The 20780-nt window shown below is 33.9% G+C and overlaps 1 protein-coding gene across 2 annotated transcripts in view; it reads left to right on the plus strand.

The window, feature by feature from the left end:
* Positions 1-204: 204 nt before the first annotated feature.
* The window catches only part of LOC117107880 (constitutive coactivator of PPAR-gamma-like protein 1), a 28306-nt gene continuing 7730 nt past the window's right edge, over positions 205-20780 (plus strand). For both annotated transcript variants that reach the window (XM_033249702.1, XM_033249703.1), the window contains exons 1-7: positions 205-805; positions 14732-15016; positions 16142-16224; positions 17854-18073; positions 18603-18697; positions 19468-19577; positions 20397-20628. In XM_033249702.1, coding sequence (XP_033105593.1) covers positions 370-805; positions 14732-15016; positions 16142-16224; positions 17854-18073; positions 18603-18697; positions 19468-19577; positions 20397-20628 — 1461 coding nt within the window. In that variant the 5' untranslated portion in view covers positions 205-369. The remainder of the gene's footprint in view (positions 806-14731; positions 15017-16141; positions 16225-17853; positions 18074-18602; positions 18698-19467; positions 19578-20396; positions 20629-20780) is intronic.

The raw sequence follows: 20780 nt of genomic DNA on the forward strand, positions 1-20780 counted from the left end.
ATGATAATAACTATTATTTGAATTTTCCCTCATCCCCTTGAATAGTGCCTGGGAGTTCCCTCGCTTCCGCTACCTTGTAAAAAAAAAACCTCTTCGACCTTTGTTTGGCGTGTGAACGGGCTGAGCAGCATCAATAGAATATAATCGATGCTCGTTTGTTTTTAGGTAATTTCCCAGAATGCACTATTATAGAGCAGGCGCAAAATCTACCGATGTTGTGTTTTTGAAGAGCACATGTGCCCGTTAGACGATACGATGTGAGGACCCCTGTTTTAAATTGTGACCTTTCCCTGCCTTGAAGGCAATTTAATTTCCCTTATTACAAGTAAATTTATTAGCATTTTCTGAGCTTTTGTCCAAAGCAACATCATGGGAATATCTGGATTTTTAGACTACGTAGAACGCAATTGTCCGCAAGCATGTGAGCGAGTCGATTTGGGCCAGGTTGCCTTGAAACGTCTGAATACACGCCGAGGACGTGCACCTGTCGGACAAAACCCCCTTAATTTGATCGTGGATGCAGATAGTTGTTTGCACAGGCTATATGGAGGTAGCTTCACAGATTGGGTATGTGGTGGTCAATGGAATAGTATGTTCCAGTTCATTGATAACCTTGCTAAAGCATGCAGAAGCCACAACATCAAGCTACTTGTTTATTTCAAAGGAAGCCTGGACACGCATCACACTCATAATTGGATAAAACAACAAACACAAGGTCGAAATACAGCTTATCAAGCTCTTTGTCATGTTCATAATAAAGGCACCCCTCCTCCAAAGGTATGGTTTGTGCCTCCAGTTGCATTAGGTAAGTTGAGTGGTCAAAAAGAAATTGTTTTGATTCCATAATTCATGTGGGATTACTGCATCCGCTATATGCAAATAGGCTATTTGAACTTGAAGTGTGGTGTGTGTGGTCACAACAAACAGTGTTGGTAGTGGTAAATGCCTGTGTGGTTGCTGAATGGCCGATTGGCCTACTTCAAACATTGCCAAGACCAGGCCTTAGCCTAGGCCCTAAGTTTTCATATGCGGTTTGATGTATAATGATGAAATTTTGGTTTTACTATCATCTAGGCCCTAATTAATTTTATTTTATATGATTTGGATTTAGGTCCTAGCTAGTCTTAGCTTAGGCCCTAGCTAGGCCTATGTTAATTTGTGACTACTTCAGTTTTCGACCCCCCCCCCCCCCAATTTTCAGTTTTCGCCCCCCCCCCCAATTTCCTGACCCCCCCAGATTTAATAACGATTTTTTAATTATCAATTTCTATGTCGCTTGTAAAATGATATCGTTTTGTGATGTAAACAGTGTGAAGCACTGACCCTCGAACAAAAACTGTCCGCAAAAAACAACTTTTTTTCAAATTATGAATTCACATTTTTATGAAATATATTCCCAAGGGAGAATAAGAATATGGTGTCATATTATTACATCTAAAATTGATTACCTTAGAGTGGAAAAAACTATCCCAAGTTTACATTTATTCGAAAGAAAATTTAATTCTATAAACGTTGAGATCGAAACATGGCCGCTGTCACGTGGCTTACAGTAGCAAATAAGAAAAGAGAGGTTAGGTCACAGATCAAAGGTTGGGGTTATTATTCGACACCCTATCGTTAATTACTATGAAAATATAGAGGGCGTCCTAAAACCAAGATGGTGAAGTAGCCATTTATCGCTACTTTTTTTATAGTACTGCCACAAACTATTGCAATTTTACCTGCGTGCGGGCTTCGTAGATGCATCGTAGTCTGATATAAACAATCTAAGCAAGGCTACGCGAAGCGAACCTATGAAGCAAAAGCATGTTTATTTGTATGTGCAGAAAGACTGCTGTAGCTTACTGGAATAAACAATGTATTGCTTGATAATTTCTGAATGACAAGCACGAGTTTAGACCATTAATTTAAAGTATGGAGCTGTTTTTCAATTAGAAAAACGTACACTTGACTTAATGGGAGTCTCCTCTTCCACTCGCTGTCCACGATAGGAACTTGTTTGTACTGCTGTAGTATTTTTTTAATTAATTAGCCTAGCCTAGGTCTAGCCTATTTTTTATTTACAATTATTTTACCTCTTTTAAATGTCAAAAAATGATGTCCTCAATGACAATTCACACATTGTGAAAAGATTGTTCATCAAATAATATTTAGTAGTCTTGATTTAATAAGATAAATAATAAATATAAAGGAGATTTCGTTCGTTGGTTTAAAATTACTGAATGTCACATGGAAAACCCAGTGGAAAATAAAACTTAGCAATGTCAGTTCATCTTTTCAACCCCGAAAATCCAGCATCGGATGCCAGAGTGCGCGCTAATCAGAACACAGTAAAGTGTGTTAAAAATTAACCTCATGACAAATGTTGAAAAGCTGTGAGCGACAGTGAGTAAAAAACAAAGAAAATGCGGTCTAGCATGACTAGCCTTAATTCGGCAAGGTAGTGATTAGTATTGGATCACTCTGCAGGTTCTTCTTCAAATTACGGTAAACAATAAACGTGATCTGTAGAAATCGTAATAATTTGTACATGATTCGTCATCAGTATTATTATTTATAAGAAGAAAATTCCTACTACCAGAACAATAATATCAGTTAAAAATTCTCCGAATTGGAAAGTTAACCAGTATAATTACTGTCTGCTCTCCTCCACTATTGGGGAAAATGTAGGCCGTAGGCCTAAATGACATCGAAATTTGAACATACTGAAGGCCCACTAGGTTACCTAGCTGGCGAACTTAACACAGTTTTATAACATGATTGATCTAATAATAAGGTAGGAAATAACAAAACAATAAAGTTCTAACATTGTTAGTAAATTGCAACATTGCTCACGTGTTGAAAGCTGGTAAACTATATTTCAATATTGTTTACGCATTGTATATCAGCCCGACGATCCAGCCTACGATCATTGCAAAGCTAATTAAAATAATAATGACCTTCGTAGTGGTTTGTAACTACGTTCAAAGTGTACCTACGAGCAGATTACGAGAGGCCACTGTTGCAAAAGTGATATCCAATGAATATTTTACTGAGTTTTTCTTTTAAAATAGAAATAGAAAAATTGATGACTGCTAATTTACCATGCTGTAGAATTTTCACACAAATAAATAGGGGTCCAAATTGGAAGAAGCCACTGTTGGTGAAATGTGCGTTCTTAAATACTGTACAGTACATCTAATTTTATTTTCCTGCCTGTAATGATGCCCATGACTAGCTGACATCAGTGAGACTACTGCAGCCCTCGAAATTAGCGTCGGCATTCGGCAATGCCGAGGTAATTGCCGACGCTTAGCAAGCTTACCACGGCACCAATTTTTTATAGGCCTAGCAAGTGGCCTAATGAAATTTCAGCTTGTATGCTCACAAAATGCTCATTTTTCAGTTTATTATTGTGTGTAAATTAAAATTAAACATTTATTTTAATCGTATAAAGTAACTAATTTAACAACGCCAAGTAAGACATGCTTACAAACCAGGAATTACCACAGTCAAGCCGATGTATTCATGCATGCTGTAAACACAATGGCCCAAGCATGTTGCGACAGCGAACGACGAGGGCGTGGAAGATTTTTGGTAGATTCTGGCCTGGGTACTCTATACCGTGACATATGTTCATCTTAAAGCAGCCGTAAAATTAATGATTAATTTATACTATTATTATAATATACCGTATGTTTTAATGTTGCTGTTTTTACGAAATAAACTTCAATATACAAATAAATTAAATATTTAGTGGTTGACTTGTTTACTTTGTGTACGTGTTTTACCTGTTAATCAAATGGATCAGGATGATTTATCAAAGGAATTTGAGGCGGCCATAGAAAAGCGCTCAAAATTATCACGCGACACGTTTCCATTCAGAATGGAATGGTACAAACTATAAACTTTACGTCCGAGGCGAGTGCAATTTACGTCGGCAATTTTTTGCCGAGGATTTATCGTCCCAATACACCTTTCCAGAGTGTCAATCAAACTTAGCAACTGACCAATCAGAACAGCGCTAGGGATACACGAGCGTCTCACAAAATACACGTGTTGTCCCACAAATGCACGTGTTTTCGTATGTTTTAACATTGTCGTCTTGTGGGACCTTAGCAACAATATCCAAGGGGCGGGGCTTAGCGGAAAGGTCCATTTCGAGGGCTGCTACTGTAGTATTAAAACAAGCTATGTAAAAAAATGGAAATGATATTGTCCCGACATTCCATAGTGCATTTAGACTGAAGTTTAAGATGAGGGTCATGCCCGTGCCAGCTCTACCAATCAACACCTCAGATTTGTGTAAAATTGTCGGAACAATATCCAAGGTGAACATGAATTTGCAGGAGATCATACCATCTTCCTGGAGACTCCTGCAACTCATGGGAAACTCAGGTACCCTGCACAAAATAATATTTTTTTGCAACTTGCATTTGGCCTGGTATTATTTTCACAGTATCTGGATCAACTTTTTATAAAGAGATCCAATTAACTAGGCAGTTATTTTCATGTGCTAAATATTGTTTTCTGTGTAAACTGCATAAACTTGATCTTTTTAATAGAACCTAGAATTAAAGACTTTTCAACTGTCTTCATCGATTTCCCACTTCCCAAAATTTTGACCTACATATAATAGAAAAAAATACTTGCACGGTTGACCTCGTCACTAGCTTATGCTTTGTTGTAGTCACATTTAAAAATGGGCCTTCATGTGATCATTAACATATTATAATATAGTTTGAGTTCGAATTGTGGGCTTTGGAACTTTTTAATCAAAACATGCAAATGAGTGATAAATTTATTGGATTCCTAAAAACTATTTTTCAACTGATCCTGCAGTCCTGTAACAAGCTTCATGTAAAGGGGAGTTCCTACTGTATACTGTAGGCCAAGTTTAAAGTCAGGCTCCGGAGGGAAACAAATTTTTGATATGTTGTAGCACTGATTTTTCTACGACAAAAAAAAATGTTGTCTGACGAAAGTCTGGGGAACGGTAAATGAGATACAGATTTTTGAATATCTAAGAACTAGGGGAAAAAGGTGTAAAAAAGTGCGGTTACGCCCCTTTTCCCCCCAGTTTTTAAATATTCAGTTTTTCGTCAGACAACTTTTTTCTCTCTCAGAAAAATCAGTGACTGAAACATATCAAAATTTTTTTTCCCTCCAGAGTCTGACTTTAACTCAAAAGTGTTCCTTTAATAGAAGAATGTTATGAAAAAGTACCACAGTAGTGGTACAGGCCTATGCTATGCATGTTAACTAGTTTGCTCTTAATTTGAAGTTTTATGCATTTGGCATTTATAGAAATGTTGTCCAAGGCCATGGAGGAAACTCCATAAAAATGTTGCTGTGATAAGGTGTTACGATATGAGAAACTAGGTCACCCAACATTTTATATTTTCTGACATAAAACTGGTAGTGAGTGAGGTAAACATGGATTGTAATCATATGAAAGTGTAAAAACCACAAAAATAGTGGTAGCAGTAAAAGTTTCTTCTTTTTTTTTTCAACAATTTTGTTTATATGATCAATGCTGTGATGTAATTACATTATATTGATTTTTTTATATTGTTTACCAGCATATTATGGTATAAACATACTAACAGACTGCTAAACCAAAAAAACTGCATTAATTACTCTTTCCTAAAAAAAAATAAAAATAACTTAATAACAAACTGCTAAACTAGAAAACTGCATCAACTCTTTCCTAAAAAAAAATACATATATAATAAATACAGTACCAACCATGTTACTATATTAGTATTTGATACTAAATTTCACACTAAAAAATAAAAATACTAATATTTTGGAAATTACTGTATATCAGCATAAAATAAAATTTTGGACAAGTGTGTGCAAGCTTAAATCCTAAAAAGCATTGATTCTTCCAAATTACAAAAACAATCTGTTGATTATAATTTTTATCTGATGTAATACTGACACTTCATATAATGCAGGAGGTGGGCATAAAAATGGGTTGGAGGGCCAAAGTAAATTTTTGATTTAACACGAAGGGCCGTACCCAAACTTTGATGTTCCCAGTGCACTTCTAAAAACACTGCTTTTATACAGCTTTGTGCTCAGTTTTATAATATATTTTACAGATTTGTGTCGGTCCGTAAAAAAAAAAAACCAAGATGTTTTCTAGCAAAATATTGTTGGCAGGCCGCACACGTAGGGTTTTTAATTCATTTTTGCGGGCTGCAAAAAAAGACGATGCACTTTTCCTACCTGTGATATCATGCGCTTCATCATAGGTTGACAACTACAGTAAGACGTCCATTTTACGTTCCCCTTTGTGCCAATGGGTATTCGGAAATTGAAAAATTCATAAACTAGATCAGGTGTCAGTTTCCACTACTGTACCTAGGCCTTAGCTATTATACTCTGCCAATCGAGCACCGATAAGCTGATGGCGGCCAGGCCTAGCACGAACAGACTGGGGATTTGGTTATCAGGAAATTGTGGTGATTGTTCACTGTGATTTTTTAGTAAACCTTCTAGTACAGGTCTTGTATTCATTTTTACCTTTAGCTCATGAGTCATCCCATCATTCCTCCTTACTGGATTTACTTAATCTTACAGGGTTAACTGCTAGACAATAACATAGTGTCTAACCCCGTATAGTATACAAGTATTGACTGCTCACGAGGTGATGTGGAGACCATAGCCTATCTTCCAGAGGGCCGAGGGTAGATAGGCTACGGTCTCCACATCACCGAGGTGCAATAGATTTCACTGTTACCCAAATTTAGAGCAGTCAATATTTGTTTTATATACCTCATACAGATTCTACGAGGCCTAAAAAATGACTTTTTAAATTTTAATGATATAATATTTGGTAAACTACAGTAGCTAATTACATTTTTATATATAGTAAGTAAGGTATAATGAATATAATATATATTGAGCTTAAACATTCACTGAGAATGTGAGAAGAAAAGTATTTTAAAATGTTAGTCAATTCTATTAATTACATCATCAAAATTTATCAACCCCGAAATATACTAAGTCAACATAATTATATTTGAATTGTAGGTATCCAATTCTCTTTATTGATCGCCTCATGAGCAAATCAGCAATTGTTAATTTGAATGCTGACTGATGATAATGTTTTTTTATGCAAGACTGAAAAAAAGAAGAAAAAATAAGTGCGATTTAATCGATCAGAAGTTACTCGGCATGTAGTGAGATATAGGCCAGAACAATAGAAGAGGTCATTTTTGTTTTACTGTGTGCGCTCACCATGTTTGTTTACAATTTATCATTCAGTGGTTATTTGATGCTGATCGCTGATTGATCATCTCAAACTTGCCGTTCAGAAGACAAAAGAACTTGCACCTCGTATGTCTCTCCATTGCAACACATTTACTGTATTCTGGCATTGATTTGTTTCATTTTTCAGAAGTACATGGCAGTTTTATTTCTCTTTTATCTTGTTTTATATGATTCTTTAATACTTTATATCGATTCAGATTAAAAATTGTAGGCCTATTAATTACAGTACTGTAGTACTTTGTTTAATGTTGTACTGTATGCTCTGGTGAACATTTTGTAGCGGGAATTACTTATACCACCCTCAGTGTTAATTAATTTTCCTCGAAAATAGCATGTATACTGTAACCTAATCTAATATAATGCTTAAAAAATATTGAAGTATCGGTATCATTCATTTATTCAATAGTCTTTCAAAATGTTAGTTTGCTTATAAATTGAAGAAGTCATTGTTTTTTTTAAAGGTCAGCTGAAGCAATGTACAGTACCCTCCAGCTTATTTTTGTATTGTGATAATTGTTAGCATTACAAATGTAATGAATTTTGGTACAGTAGTAGTACAATACATAATAACATGTACAATAGGTTTTATGTCTGCAGTTCTAAGGAAGTGCTACAGTATGTATACACAACTAGAGGTGGGCTATGTAATCTTTGTCCTTGCAAAAATGTTTAATACCATGGTTTGTTTTTTCCTATCCCAGGTACATACAATTTCATTTACCAATTGAATGAGAATGTTATGAAATAAATGTTAATAGCAAAAATAGCCACACAAAGAAGCATTGCTCATAATGGTATAAAATACAGTAAGACCCTTACATTACAACAAAGGCTATTAACATGTGATATAGGTCTGTTGTTTGGTTTATATCTAGGTACTTAGTTGTACTGTAGTGGGTCTTGAAATAGAACATTGTAAAGTTGGCTTTGTTCTACTACTGTATTGTAGCTTGCTGTTTTTGCCGCTTGCAAATCTTTGGAACCTTGCCAAGAATGCTGCTATTCGTATCGATGTCTCAGTGTGGGTGACCTGTGCAAAGCGGAAGAACTTATTATGTTCGTTGGAGTAAAATTATCAAGTCCTCATGCGCAAGTCTCGAATCGGAAAACAATAAATGGTAGATTGGAAGCAAGATATTATTTGCTTCATAATGTATTGGAATCAGAGATTATTAATAACTGAATTAATAACTTGAATGATATACAGTGCATATAGAGTATACACTGTAGAATGGTTGATTAGACACTTGATTTCCAGTCATCCAGACAATATTTAAGTAGATTCTTTTGTGCATATCACACAAGTTGGAGATAATTTATATAGTTATATATCTAATCATTGACAGGTCAAGCTTATGATAAAGTTAAATTCTTAAGAAATCATGTGATCAAAAGAAGGCTATTTCTGAGAAGATGACTATTGTTTCTTAAGGGGTGGGCATGTTTTTGAGGAGTGAATATGTTTCTCCAGCAGATTATTATATCTACTGTATGAAGAGATTCTGGTTTTTGTGAAGGGCTGTGTTTCTCAGGAAATTGTTGTTTCTCGGGGGATGAATGTTTTTGTCAAAAGATGCCTAGGTTTTTAGGGGATGGTTCTGTTTTTCAGGAAAATGCTAGTTTCTCAAGAGGTGGCTATTTCAAAGGCTGTGGAGATGTCTATTGAGAGGGTTATACCATGGCAGTGTACCTCCATACTTATGTATTTCTCAGGAGATGGCTACTATAGTTTGTCGAGCATAATTGACTATAATTCTTAACAGATGGCTTTGTTTCTCATGAAATGGCTATTTCACAAGAGATGTTGTATTTCTTAGAAGGTGGCTTGGTTTCTTAAGGGAGTTGTATGAATCTCAAGAGGTTGCTATGTTTTATCTTATCCATACATTTGTGTAAGGTTAATAAACAGAAACGTTTGAAGATAAATACTCATTGTACTGTAGATAATCAAGTAAATAAACAAACTACAGTATTAGTAATTATTAATATTGCCTGTGATCATAGTACAGTAGTAGCTACTGAAAGATGTTTGGAGGGTAGACTCCCAATGTTCAAATCTAATAAATAAATGATTTTACTTCTGCATTAAAAAAAATATTTCTTAAGCCTCATGAGATATATACCTAGTTCCACTGTCTATTAACTGGTGTAGATATTTGCTAACAAAGAAAAAAACCTACAAAATATTAATTAATTTTTGTATTTAAACATTGGTATATAATAAGTAAGTACATACTTAAAATTTGTTGAGATTAAGCAGTTTCCTTGATAATTATATTAAGTTTACTATAATAGATTTTCTTATTGATCACTATTTCTTAAAGGTCATGTTTGCATACTAGATGTACTTGCGCCAGGCTTTACTGTAGAGTAGGGTCATTGGCCAACTCTGTCAGACTCAAGGACACTCGTGGTTGATTTACTAAATGCGTGTTATTTAATAATACAGCTCAACACACAGTTCATGAAGTTTATAGTTTCAACCATTATTTTGGTCGTCATTAAGTATTTCGGAGATTAATCAGTGGGAAGTTTGTAGATGATACACGCAAGGAGCTTTTAATTGATTTAGTGTAAAGTTTTTATTTGTTATTACTCTGTTATTGATATTTATATACTGTAGACATATTGTTTTGTTATAGATCTAACTTCCACATCTTCCATTAGTATTTTGGTTTTGTTCATTCATCTTTAAATGTACGGTATTATAGTATTTTATTTTTATTCTGACTACCTTATTTATATACTGCCAAATAAATGTAATATATCTCTCAAAATAGAAAAAAATAATAATTGTATATTTCAATAAGCTTTTAACTTAAAATTAGAGAATAAACAGATCTAGCTCCTCAATTTACAGATGTATTAAATATACCAACCTGTAATACCCTTAAAGTTCTGGTAGCATATTTAAAGTTATTTTTAGTAAAATATGTCTGTAAATGATTAAAAGATATTTTTAATATGCGACTTATTGAAGTTAATGTACATTTTTTCAATAAGCAATTCATAGGTTTCCTGTTATAATTTTGGGGTTTTTTTTCTTGATTTTTGTGGGTGGCAGTTTTTATTTTCCAGGTTACTACAGTATACCAGCAAATTTCTGGAAAAAAAGGAATGAGTTTCTGTTGCTTTACAAAAAATAATACTCTAGTCAAGTCAAATATAATTTTTTTATATAAAAAATCAAATCTTTTTGCAAAGTGCACATTTATTCTTAAACTACACAATCAAGAATTCGGATAAAAGAAACAAACACAAAATCACCTGTTTACAATGAATTAAAACTTCATATACTTATATAAACTTATACAGTAGAACCTCGATTTTACGTACGGTACGGGACCAGAGGGCGTACTTAAATCGGGGGATTCGTAAAATAGAGGTTGGGTTAAATTTGTGGTAACCTTTGACCTAATACGTACGTAACGCTCAATAAACGTATGTACGAACGAACGATGATACCTAGGCTAGACCTAGAATACCCTTAAAGTTCTGGTAGCATATTTAAAGTTATTTTTAGTAAAATATGTCTGTAAATGATTAAAAGATATTTTTAATATGCGACTTATTGAAGTTAATGTACATTTTTTCAATAAGCAATTCATAGGTTTCCTGTTATAATTTTGGGGTTTTTTTTCTTGATTTTTGTGGGTGGCAGTTTTTATTTTCCAGGTTACTACAGTATACCAGCAAATTTCTGGAAAAAAAAGAATGAGTTTCTGTTGCTTTACAAAAAATAATACTCTAGTCAAGTCAAATATAATTTTTTTATATAAAAAATCAAATCTTTTTGCAAAGTGCACATTTATTCTTAAACTACACAATCAAGAATTCGGTTAAAAGAAACAAACACAAAATCACCTGTTTACAATGAATTAAAACTTCATATACTTATATAAACTTATAATACAATTAACAAATTCAATAATAAGATTTATAATTTCAAGGAAATACAAAAATAAGATCTTTTTCCCATCTCCAGCATGTAATGAGGAAAATCAGATACATTATTTGAAATGATGCTGCAATGATTCACCACAGTGACTCATTTTAAAGGTTTTTTAGAAGATACGGTACATCATTCAGTCATTCTCGTCATCCCATATAAGGAATAAACTTACTGATGCATGCAATGTGATATTCATATAACTTACTAATGACTACGCCATGACTTCAGCACAAAAGATACATTGTAAGTGTTGTATGGAAATGTGTGTATACATGCAGTGCTCGTCCAACGTTTGCATTACCGGTAGTTAAATACAAACATTAATAGTATACTGTAGCATTGCTTATACCAACCGTGTGTTTGTCACAATAGATTTTACCATAGGCACATACAAACTAGTAACATCGTGTGCATATTGTACTGTAGTAAAACGGCTCAGGTTTTTTTCCAAAAGACAGCTGATGTTCATAGCATTGTGGACATACAAACTTAGTGTGTGTGAATTTAGAGATATAAGCCCTACTGATATTATAAGAAATAATAATAATAATGCTATCTATATTATCTTTTCATACCGAACACTATACTGATCATCTTTCACTAGAGTTCTTTCACTATTATGTTTACATGTATTTATAAGCGTGTATACGTGCCTTGATATTGTCCATACCAATGTTTTAAAATTTATAGTTGTTTCTTTTGCTTTGTTATCATTACATTTGCATTAAGAATGTAATTTTTTATATTCATGTATAAAGTATGAAAAGAAAGAATATATATTCAGCAAGTGAATAAGCCGTTAACCTAGCGTGTGTACATAGTAATAGACCATTTCCGCAAAATTAAAAATGAAAGTTTCTGATGACCTGGCAACTACCACTGGGGGACTTTCAGAGGCTTAGCATTTCGCTCAACTTACAGTAGTTATCATCATGGATTAAATCAACGATAAAACTAAATTACTAACGAGCACAAATATTTTAAGATGGAAAAAAACATGAAATGTTTATACAGTCGAGTCCGCCAAAGTGGACTCTGTTTAAGTCGAAAATTCGTGTCAGTCGAATTTTTGAAAAAGTCCCAATTCTTTCCTATGTATTACTGTGTAAATTGTTTGTTTAATTCAAATTTTCATAGTCGAATTTTGGCTATATCGACGGAATATTCCGGTCCGGATTGGCCGATTTGAAAGTAATTTCAACCACACAAGTCGAAGCTCCAAATTTTGTAGCGCACATGGGAAAATACAAAGTTCAATCCTTGTTGTACGGCAACAAGTCAGCCAAGTCAAAACTAACATGGCTCACACGATCGTATGTCGTAAGTTGCAGTCTACTCTCACAATACAGACACCCCTCCGGACCGGCTCCAATGTTCAGTTTGTCGTCCAGTTCAGTTTATAGAACTTGTGTTGAACCCATTTTGAACAAGATTGTTTTAGTCTGGGCCTAGCTATTTAATTAATTTATCAAAGCCCTGGATTCTTTTGACTAGGTCTAGCCTAGCTAGCCTACGCAAATTCAACACATTATTTAATAATACGTACAGTACCTGTTGTTTTGCTGTACTATGCTCATCAAATTTTAATTATTACCAATAAAATTGATGCGATTTTTATATTGTTTTTGCGTGTATTTCTTTAGGTCTGATTACGTTTTTCCAAGCACACATTCTTCGTTGGGCAATGCCACTTGCTGGTCGGCAGTCTAGTTGTAAACAGAATAGGTCGCGCCCCCAAAAACTCTGCCTGCCCGTTGACTGTATTAAAAACAAGTCTAAGTCTTAAAAAGCTTTTTCAATGTTTACATATACAGCAATTACAGTAATTAGTGAGATCGTATCTGTTGATGCTGCAGCAAAGGTCTAGCCGGTGCTCTATTTGTAACTACAGTAGCCGGTGCTCTATTTGTAACTAGCCGGTGCTCTATTTGTAACTAGCCGGTGCTCTATTTGTAACCAGCCGGTGCTCTATTTGTAACTAGCCGGTGCTCTATTTGTAACTAGCCGGTGCTCTATTTGTAACTAGCCGGTGCTCTATTTGTAACTAGCCGGTGCTCTATTTGTAACTAGCCGGTGCTCTATTTGTGACTAGCCGGTGCTCTATTTGTAACTGGCCAGCTTCTCAGGCTAGGCTGCTGGAAGTCTCCCAGTGAGTTGCGAGACGTTGGCGGCGATGTTTCAACATATATCCGATAAAATGGTCTATATTGTATGTAAGATGCCTGCAGTTATTGCGTGGCTTGTTATCTTCTTTTGAAGTCTTGTCTAATGCCATAGTATAAGAAAATGAAAACATTGTGGTTTCTGTAGCTAACAATAATGATGTTTGAATTGGATGGTACATAGCTAGATTATGTTCATCCATATATGTGGTGTACTGTATTATGATTTTTATTTAAGTAGGTAACTTAACTTGCGTTGGATAGTGAATAATGAAATGGAAAAAAGAAAAAAAACTCAACTGCTGGTAGTTCTGGGAAGATGCACCTAGATTATAACGTACAAATGACCTATGTATGTTTGTTGTGTTATGTTACTTGTGCGGCACAAAAGGGGGTGCCCTTTGAACATATACCAACCTATGCAAAATGCGGACGATATAACTCGCACTTGGCATAGTCAATAAAAAGTGCTATCAGGGTGCCGTCCCCTAATATTTCCCACAAATTTATTAGATACATCATTTTGATGATATACTGTATGAATAGATAAAATTTCAAAAAAAGTATGTTTGTACATGTAAACTAGGTTTTTAAGGAAGGAACCTTAAAAAAGGGTCTGACATAATGTCTGTACAAAAAAAGTAAACATCAATAAATCATTTGTATTCTGCAATTGTTAGTACATTAAAAACAAAATTATATATTATTATCCACACATTTGTTTGCTTCCAACGAAAATGCATTTGGAACAGCTTTGAGTCAGTGAGGCAATTTAGAGAATCCTCGAACACACTGTTCTACGATGCACAAATAATAATTTGGGATTACATTCCATTATCATATTTCAAGTTATGATGCCCTTTTAAGATCCCACTATTGAACTCCTCGCCTGCTGTATAACGATAGCAACTGTTAGGCATGCAACCACCATTAGGATTTGTGCAGTAGTACATAAATATAAAATCGTAGTACAGTATGCTACATTACTGTATATGGAATAGCGATTGAATAATACTCTGATGTATGTGTTTATAGGTCATGTATTATTAATAAATTAAATGTGTGCATTGAATTATTTTTATATCATGTTTCCAACTATGTACTGTAGTCTGTAGGGCTAAATCTATTTCTGTCTCGGAATACATAAACATTTTAACAGATTAATAACTGCCCTTGGATGTTTAGAGATGACCTATCTTCCTCTCATATTGATAAATTGTTTAAAAATCGAGAATGTTTTTAAAGCGTGTGTGTTCAGTGTGAAAAAAAGAAGTATTATAATAACAATGTACCCAATCTATGTCTACTTACAAATATGTTTTGCATAAATTAGTGAATATTTATTGCTCTTTTTCAGATACTTGTATCCGACTTGCATTACGCCAGTGTGGAATTCAAACAGTGTCCAGTTTTCGTGACCATAAATTTGAAGTCATCAACTACTTACGCTACAATGGCTGCCAAGGTGTGCTTGCTCAAAGTGCTGACTTCCTCATCTTTGACCCTCCTCAGGTTTTCTCCTCGCATCATCTCAAGTTGACGAGGAAGGGGGAACTGTTAACTTTACAGTACCACATAAATGAGATTCTTAAGGTGCTAGACTTACACCCAGAAAGATTTGTTATTTTTGCAGCATTATTGGGTAAGTAGTTAATATCAGGCCCGTAGCCAGGGGGTCTTTTTATGGTTTGCGTAACATCCCCCTATCCTAGCAAATCTTCTTATTTTCTGGCGAAAAACCCCCTCTGTTGAATTTCCCAAACAAGTCCTCCAACGCAACTAAAGCATTGCAGACCCACCTAGACTCGGACGGAATGTTTTCCTTCCGACTCTTTTCAAACATAATTGCTTTTATAGAATTATTTAGACCCATAAAACACAAAAATCCTCTGCTTTTGGAGATTTCATCGACCCTGGACTTCATGCCCAGAGAACCCCTCCTTTGGAAGAACCTGGCTACGGGTCTGAATATGGATGATATAAACTATTTCTTAAATTTATTGACCACCTTCATTGTGTTAATTATCAATATTATAACATTGTGTATCAATTTGCTCAGTAAATTACAGTACCAAGTAGGTGTATTAGGCAGTCATGGCACCAATTTGCCTGATATGATGTTAAACATCAAAAGTTTAAGGAGGCAGATATTCAACATCAGGCATTACTGATGGCAACACAAGGCGAGACTGTTTTTTATACTTTGTTTAGTGAACATGGCACCTGCCAATAATGGTGATTATGAATAAAAATCAATTTTATTTTTGCCAATTAGCGCACTCACGAAAAAGTGGAAATTTCATTAAAAAAATTTAAGTTATCTAGTTATTTTTATTACACACGCCGCTGCCTTGAAATCTCAAAAATTAAGATATGTATATTTCTTACTAATTATATAAATTTAAAGCATTTAACCATCCTATTACTACATTCACCAATAAAATTTTATTTTTACTTTCTCCTCTGTCTGGATGTTTTTTGGCGAAAATATTTGCTAATGAAAAACCAAAATTTCATTTTTATTCTGCCCTCGCGAATAATAATAATAATAATAATAATTTCGCGAAACAAAAAGAAAGTCTTGCCTAAGTATTCAGTGATAACATGCATTATGTGGTATCATTACCGATGCAGTACACTTTCCTGATATCATATGTGTCATTTATATAAATATTCTTGGCATTGAAAAGTTTTTATTAGTTTACTTATTGAAAAAGACATAATTCTAATGCAATAACTTTATTTTAATGTCTTTTTCAACTATTAGGAAATCACATTCTTCCGGAAGAAGACCTGGCATTGTTCCAGTGGTCTCTTCTAGGACCAGATCATCCTCTCAATGGTTTACGAGTAAGTGAACTTCATTTTGTTGACCCATTTCTTTTTCTTAGTATAGATTCTTCTGGGAGACAATCTGTATGTCAATTTATACATAATTATTATCCTTCAATTTGTTGTATTTACTGGTTATTGCCAGTCTGATTCTTAACATCAAGATTGCTATTTTAATGTGTAAGTCTGATGAATTTTTGCCAAACTGAGGTCTTTTATATCCTACAAAAATGTTGATTATGTCTATTCCAAATGAATGTTAACAAGCATATAGTTTTAATTCAATTATAAAATCATACTATAAATCAATGGTACTCGATACATAAGTAAAATTCAATTTAACTGGGTTGTAATTGAAGCATGTGTTTTCATAGGGTAAACAGTAAGGTGAATTAATAGTGTTACTTGTGGGTATTTGTCAACCGTGTGTAACACGCGGTTGACCAGCTATCCATGTAGTTAATAAGAATATGGCCGCAAAATAACCTTTAGTCGGCCAGCACATACCCCTAAACACAAATTACTAAATGCAAATTCCTTATAATGTTCTGTCTATATAATTTGGAATATAGCCAAATATTTTTTTTTAAGATGATGAGGCTACTTTTGTTAATTCACTGAAGTGGCCAAAGTGAAAATAGAGTTGCATTTCTTGGTCTGTGGCAGCTAAAGCCATGCACAGATTCCCAATACAGTTAAAAGTCTTCAAATAGTATAGTATAATATTTATTGTTATCCATTCAAAAGAATCAATTTACACTTTATAAAAACAAAGTCTTTTCAATCTAATCTAGAATACATTATTATTCAGTGATATAGTCTTAACATTGAGATTATATGTATTATTGACAAATGAAAAAAAAATCTATCATACATCTGCTTACAGAATTCAAGAATGCATGTTGCATGAGGAAATTTTCTTTATTCGTAGGGAAAGATCAATTCCTGTGGGACCTGTTCTGAACATTTCTAATAATAATAATAAATGAAGATTGGAAGCGTCAGTGTTTGTGGCATTGAGCCAACTTGGTAGTTTAAAGAAACTAGTGGAAATCATGTTAAGTCTGATGGCTTGTCATTGTCGAGATACTCTTTTAATATTCATAATGCTGTACATTTGTGTATTAAAATTTAAAATGTTTGTCTTAGAAAATCTGTTATGTTCATAAAGTATTGTAAATTTGTTTACTAAAAAGTTGATATGAATATCTATTAATTTTGTCCCAATGAGGGAAATGCTTTTTTTTTTTATAAATTTCCGTAGTTAATTTTATAAAATATATATTAATTCTTATTTTAAATTAAAAATATAAATTAATAATAATAATAATGATTTGTAAAGCATGACCACTAAAATAGATGCTCAATGTGCAGTGTATAAAAAGAACAACAGTAGAGAACAAACAAGAATCACAGACATCACAAGAAACAACTTTGTTCTATGGCGTTACAGCAAAACAAGAAGTAGAGATGAAAAGCCAAATTACTTTTTTACTTGGCCATAAATATGAATTAAGAAAAAAGAATAATTTCTGAAATATAAATTTATTGAATCCACAATACTTGTATTTTTTTGTTTGTTAGTAATTGCTAATGCTATCTTGCAAAGTAGACTTGACAATGCATTATATGTTTTGCTGTTCGTAGGCTCGTGCAAACCAGTTGGTTATGCCTCCGTGCGATGTGATTGTGTTAAATATCGCAAACTATGTGCGCTCGATTCCCGATATACAGGATGAAGATGCAATAGCAAGGGATGTATTTAAGGCGAACAAAACCGGCATTGAACAGAAGATTAATAAGTTCAAGGCATGCGTCAAGTATTACTGGAGTGGGACAAGGGATGCATGGACCCATTCAAGAAAGAGTATGTAGAATGATTATATAACTATAGTTTGCGTTTTAAAAATGTATATAGAAGGCACATCAATCTTCTAGTCTTAATCCCAATGATGGTCATTATTATTTACTTTTATTTAATTTCTGTTTACTTACGTATCATATATGCTACTATGTTGATCATTATGAATAAATGTACTTTTGAACCTAAACTTGAAAGAATAGGATACACAATGATGTTTGATTCCTTTTTGGAAATGGAGATAATGTATGTAGATTTGCGAATGTCTATTTTGAAAGTATTCCCCTGCAAGTTAATAATTCTTCAGTGATCTCTAACAATAAATGATCAGTCTGCATGTAACATTTTTTGTTTTAAGTTTTTAATTTATATTTTTAAATTCTGAGAATATTATTTATTTATTTATAACTACAGTAAAATATGTATGTTGCATTGAGTAGATTGTCAGTTAGAAATGTAAATATATGTTGTTATTTGAATATGTTCACAGGTAGTGGGTGATCTTTAGTTTATATTTTGTTTTTCTTTTAATCAGATAACTATGGTAGAAGCAATACAGCAGGGGGGTATCCTGACACCGCTCTTCATAGTGAAAGTCCACATGGACAAGGCGTAGACCTACATGGCCAGGTAAGATAATTATAACATTCAACATTACACCTGGAAAAAAAAATACCGTAAAAGCTCGAATAGAAGCCTAATGGGCTTAACCTTGAAGAAGCCCATCTCAAATTTAAGTCCTCTTAAATTTGTAAAAGTAGCCTCAAAAGGAATTCCCCAGATAGGATGGTTCATACACTGTACATGAATTTCAAAAAACAAAATAAATTTAAAATATGCTTGGTTTATACAGTAGTGTAGGGGATTTCATGCTGGTTAATACACTCCATAATACAGACTGATGTTACAGTGTCTCTGTTTATTGTCTTATGGTAGTAATTCCCAAAATGTGCAGGTTCCCCACCCCCCCCTCCCCTCCCACAACCTTTACTTTGCAAAGAAGCCCATCTCGAAAAGAAACCCATCTGAAAGTCGCAAAAACAAAAGCCTAGGACTTCTATTCAAGGGATTACTGTATGTGGGCCAGCAACTAACCCTGCGGAAATCCACATTTTGTATGTAAATTTCAGTGGGATGCTAATTTTGTTTAATCCATCTTTTTATTATCTTGAGTTAATATAGTACTTAGATTTGTAAACATATTTGCATTTAAATACTTTTTACTGTTGGTTTACAACAATACAAGTTAACATGGAGTATAATTTTCATCAAACTTAGAAGGTGTTTTATTTATCACCATTGGAAACCATGACTTAAGCTAAATCTGTTTTGTTTTTTTCTTTCATTTCTAATTATTTGTTTCAGTTGTATATTTTATCATTTTACCCCCATTATTGTAGTCACAATACAACTGTAGTCAAGAAGCATCAGACCTATCTCAGGATTTGGCCAATCTCAGTATTGATGCAGAGAAGATAAGTCCCTCATGTCAGTCAGACACTGTCTCCAGGTATTTATGAATTTTATGAAAATCACATGAGAAATAAATTGCATATGAATAAGTATATAAAAACAGAGTTCAAGTATTATGAATAAAATACACATTAAGTATGTTGCCTGATCCATGACATTATTTCAATACTATTATAACCAAAAACAAAACTTATTAATATTATTGTTTTGATTACTCTTATTGTTATCATTATTGTAATTATTGTTATTTTATTGTTTTACCAGTCTTGACTTTAACGCAGCTTGTTAATATTGTTTATATTGTATTGTACTGGCGAAAGCAATGTTAGTCACAGTACATTTACCCTGACTAATGAAAATTCAACCGAAAACAGTAACATATAACATATAATCACAAGCTGGGTGTAGAGAAACATTTGTCATTGATTGTCTTTTAAAAAAATGGACAAAAGTTTCATAAATAGGCATTATCAAAGAGTGTAAATAGAGTAAGAGAGCCAAATACGTTCATTCAGAAAAATGATACACAATACGCAGCCGGTGTAAAACTTCTCCTGCCGTTTGTATACACTTTATTACCACGCACGTTGGTTTGACGATAAAGAAATATAAGGAAATCTACCGCCCTCTACAAAAGTTTGTATCATGGGAAAACAAATACACAAACAAACTGTGGGCGGTGCAGTGCTGGGTAATAAAGTACATAAAAAAATGACAGTGGGCGTCCTACGCTAGGGAGTGCGTACAGGTATTTACAAACGGAAATACACTCTCTTGTTCTATTTATACTCTTTGGCATTATATACTATTTAGGAATTGCTATTCTCTGTTCATTGTGTGATTATTTCGTCAATAGTAAGGAAGAACCAAAAACAAATGGCGATTCAGAATCTGTAGGCGAGGATGATAGCCAGTCGAAACCAGTTGATATCTCAAAGATTCCATCATTAATGTCTCAACCAGTAGCTCCATGCTTCTCGGTCAGCACGCCGCCTCTTCCCCATGTAGCACCGGAAGTGCTTAGGATCGCGCGCCATCGGCATGAGAATGCTATGCTCATGCCACAGGTTTTTCAGATATTAAGCCAGGTAAAGTATTTATCACTGATCTGAATATGTGGCAAAGACAAGCCAAACCAGTCACTCGTCGCAAAAATCAATTTTGAGTTATTAATACAGTGCTAGAGAGTAAAATAATAGCTATAAAATGGTAAAAAAAAATCATTCAAATCGGACACTTC

Source organism: Anneissia japonica, unplaced genomic scaffold (genome assembly GCF_011630105.1).
Source record: "Anneissia japonica isolate Jap-2015-1 unplaced genomic scaffold, ASM1163010v1 scaffold288060_len1141017_cov207, whole genome shotgun sequence".
Taxonomy (NCBI): Eukaryota; Metazoa; Echinodermata; class Crinoidea; order Comatulida; family Comatulidae; genus Anneissia; species Anneissia japonica.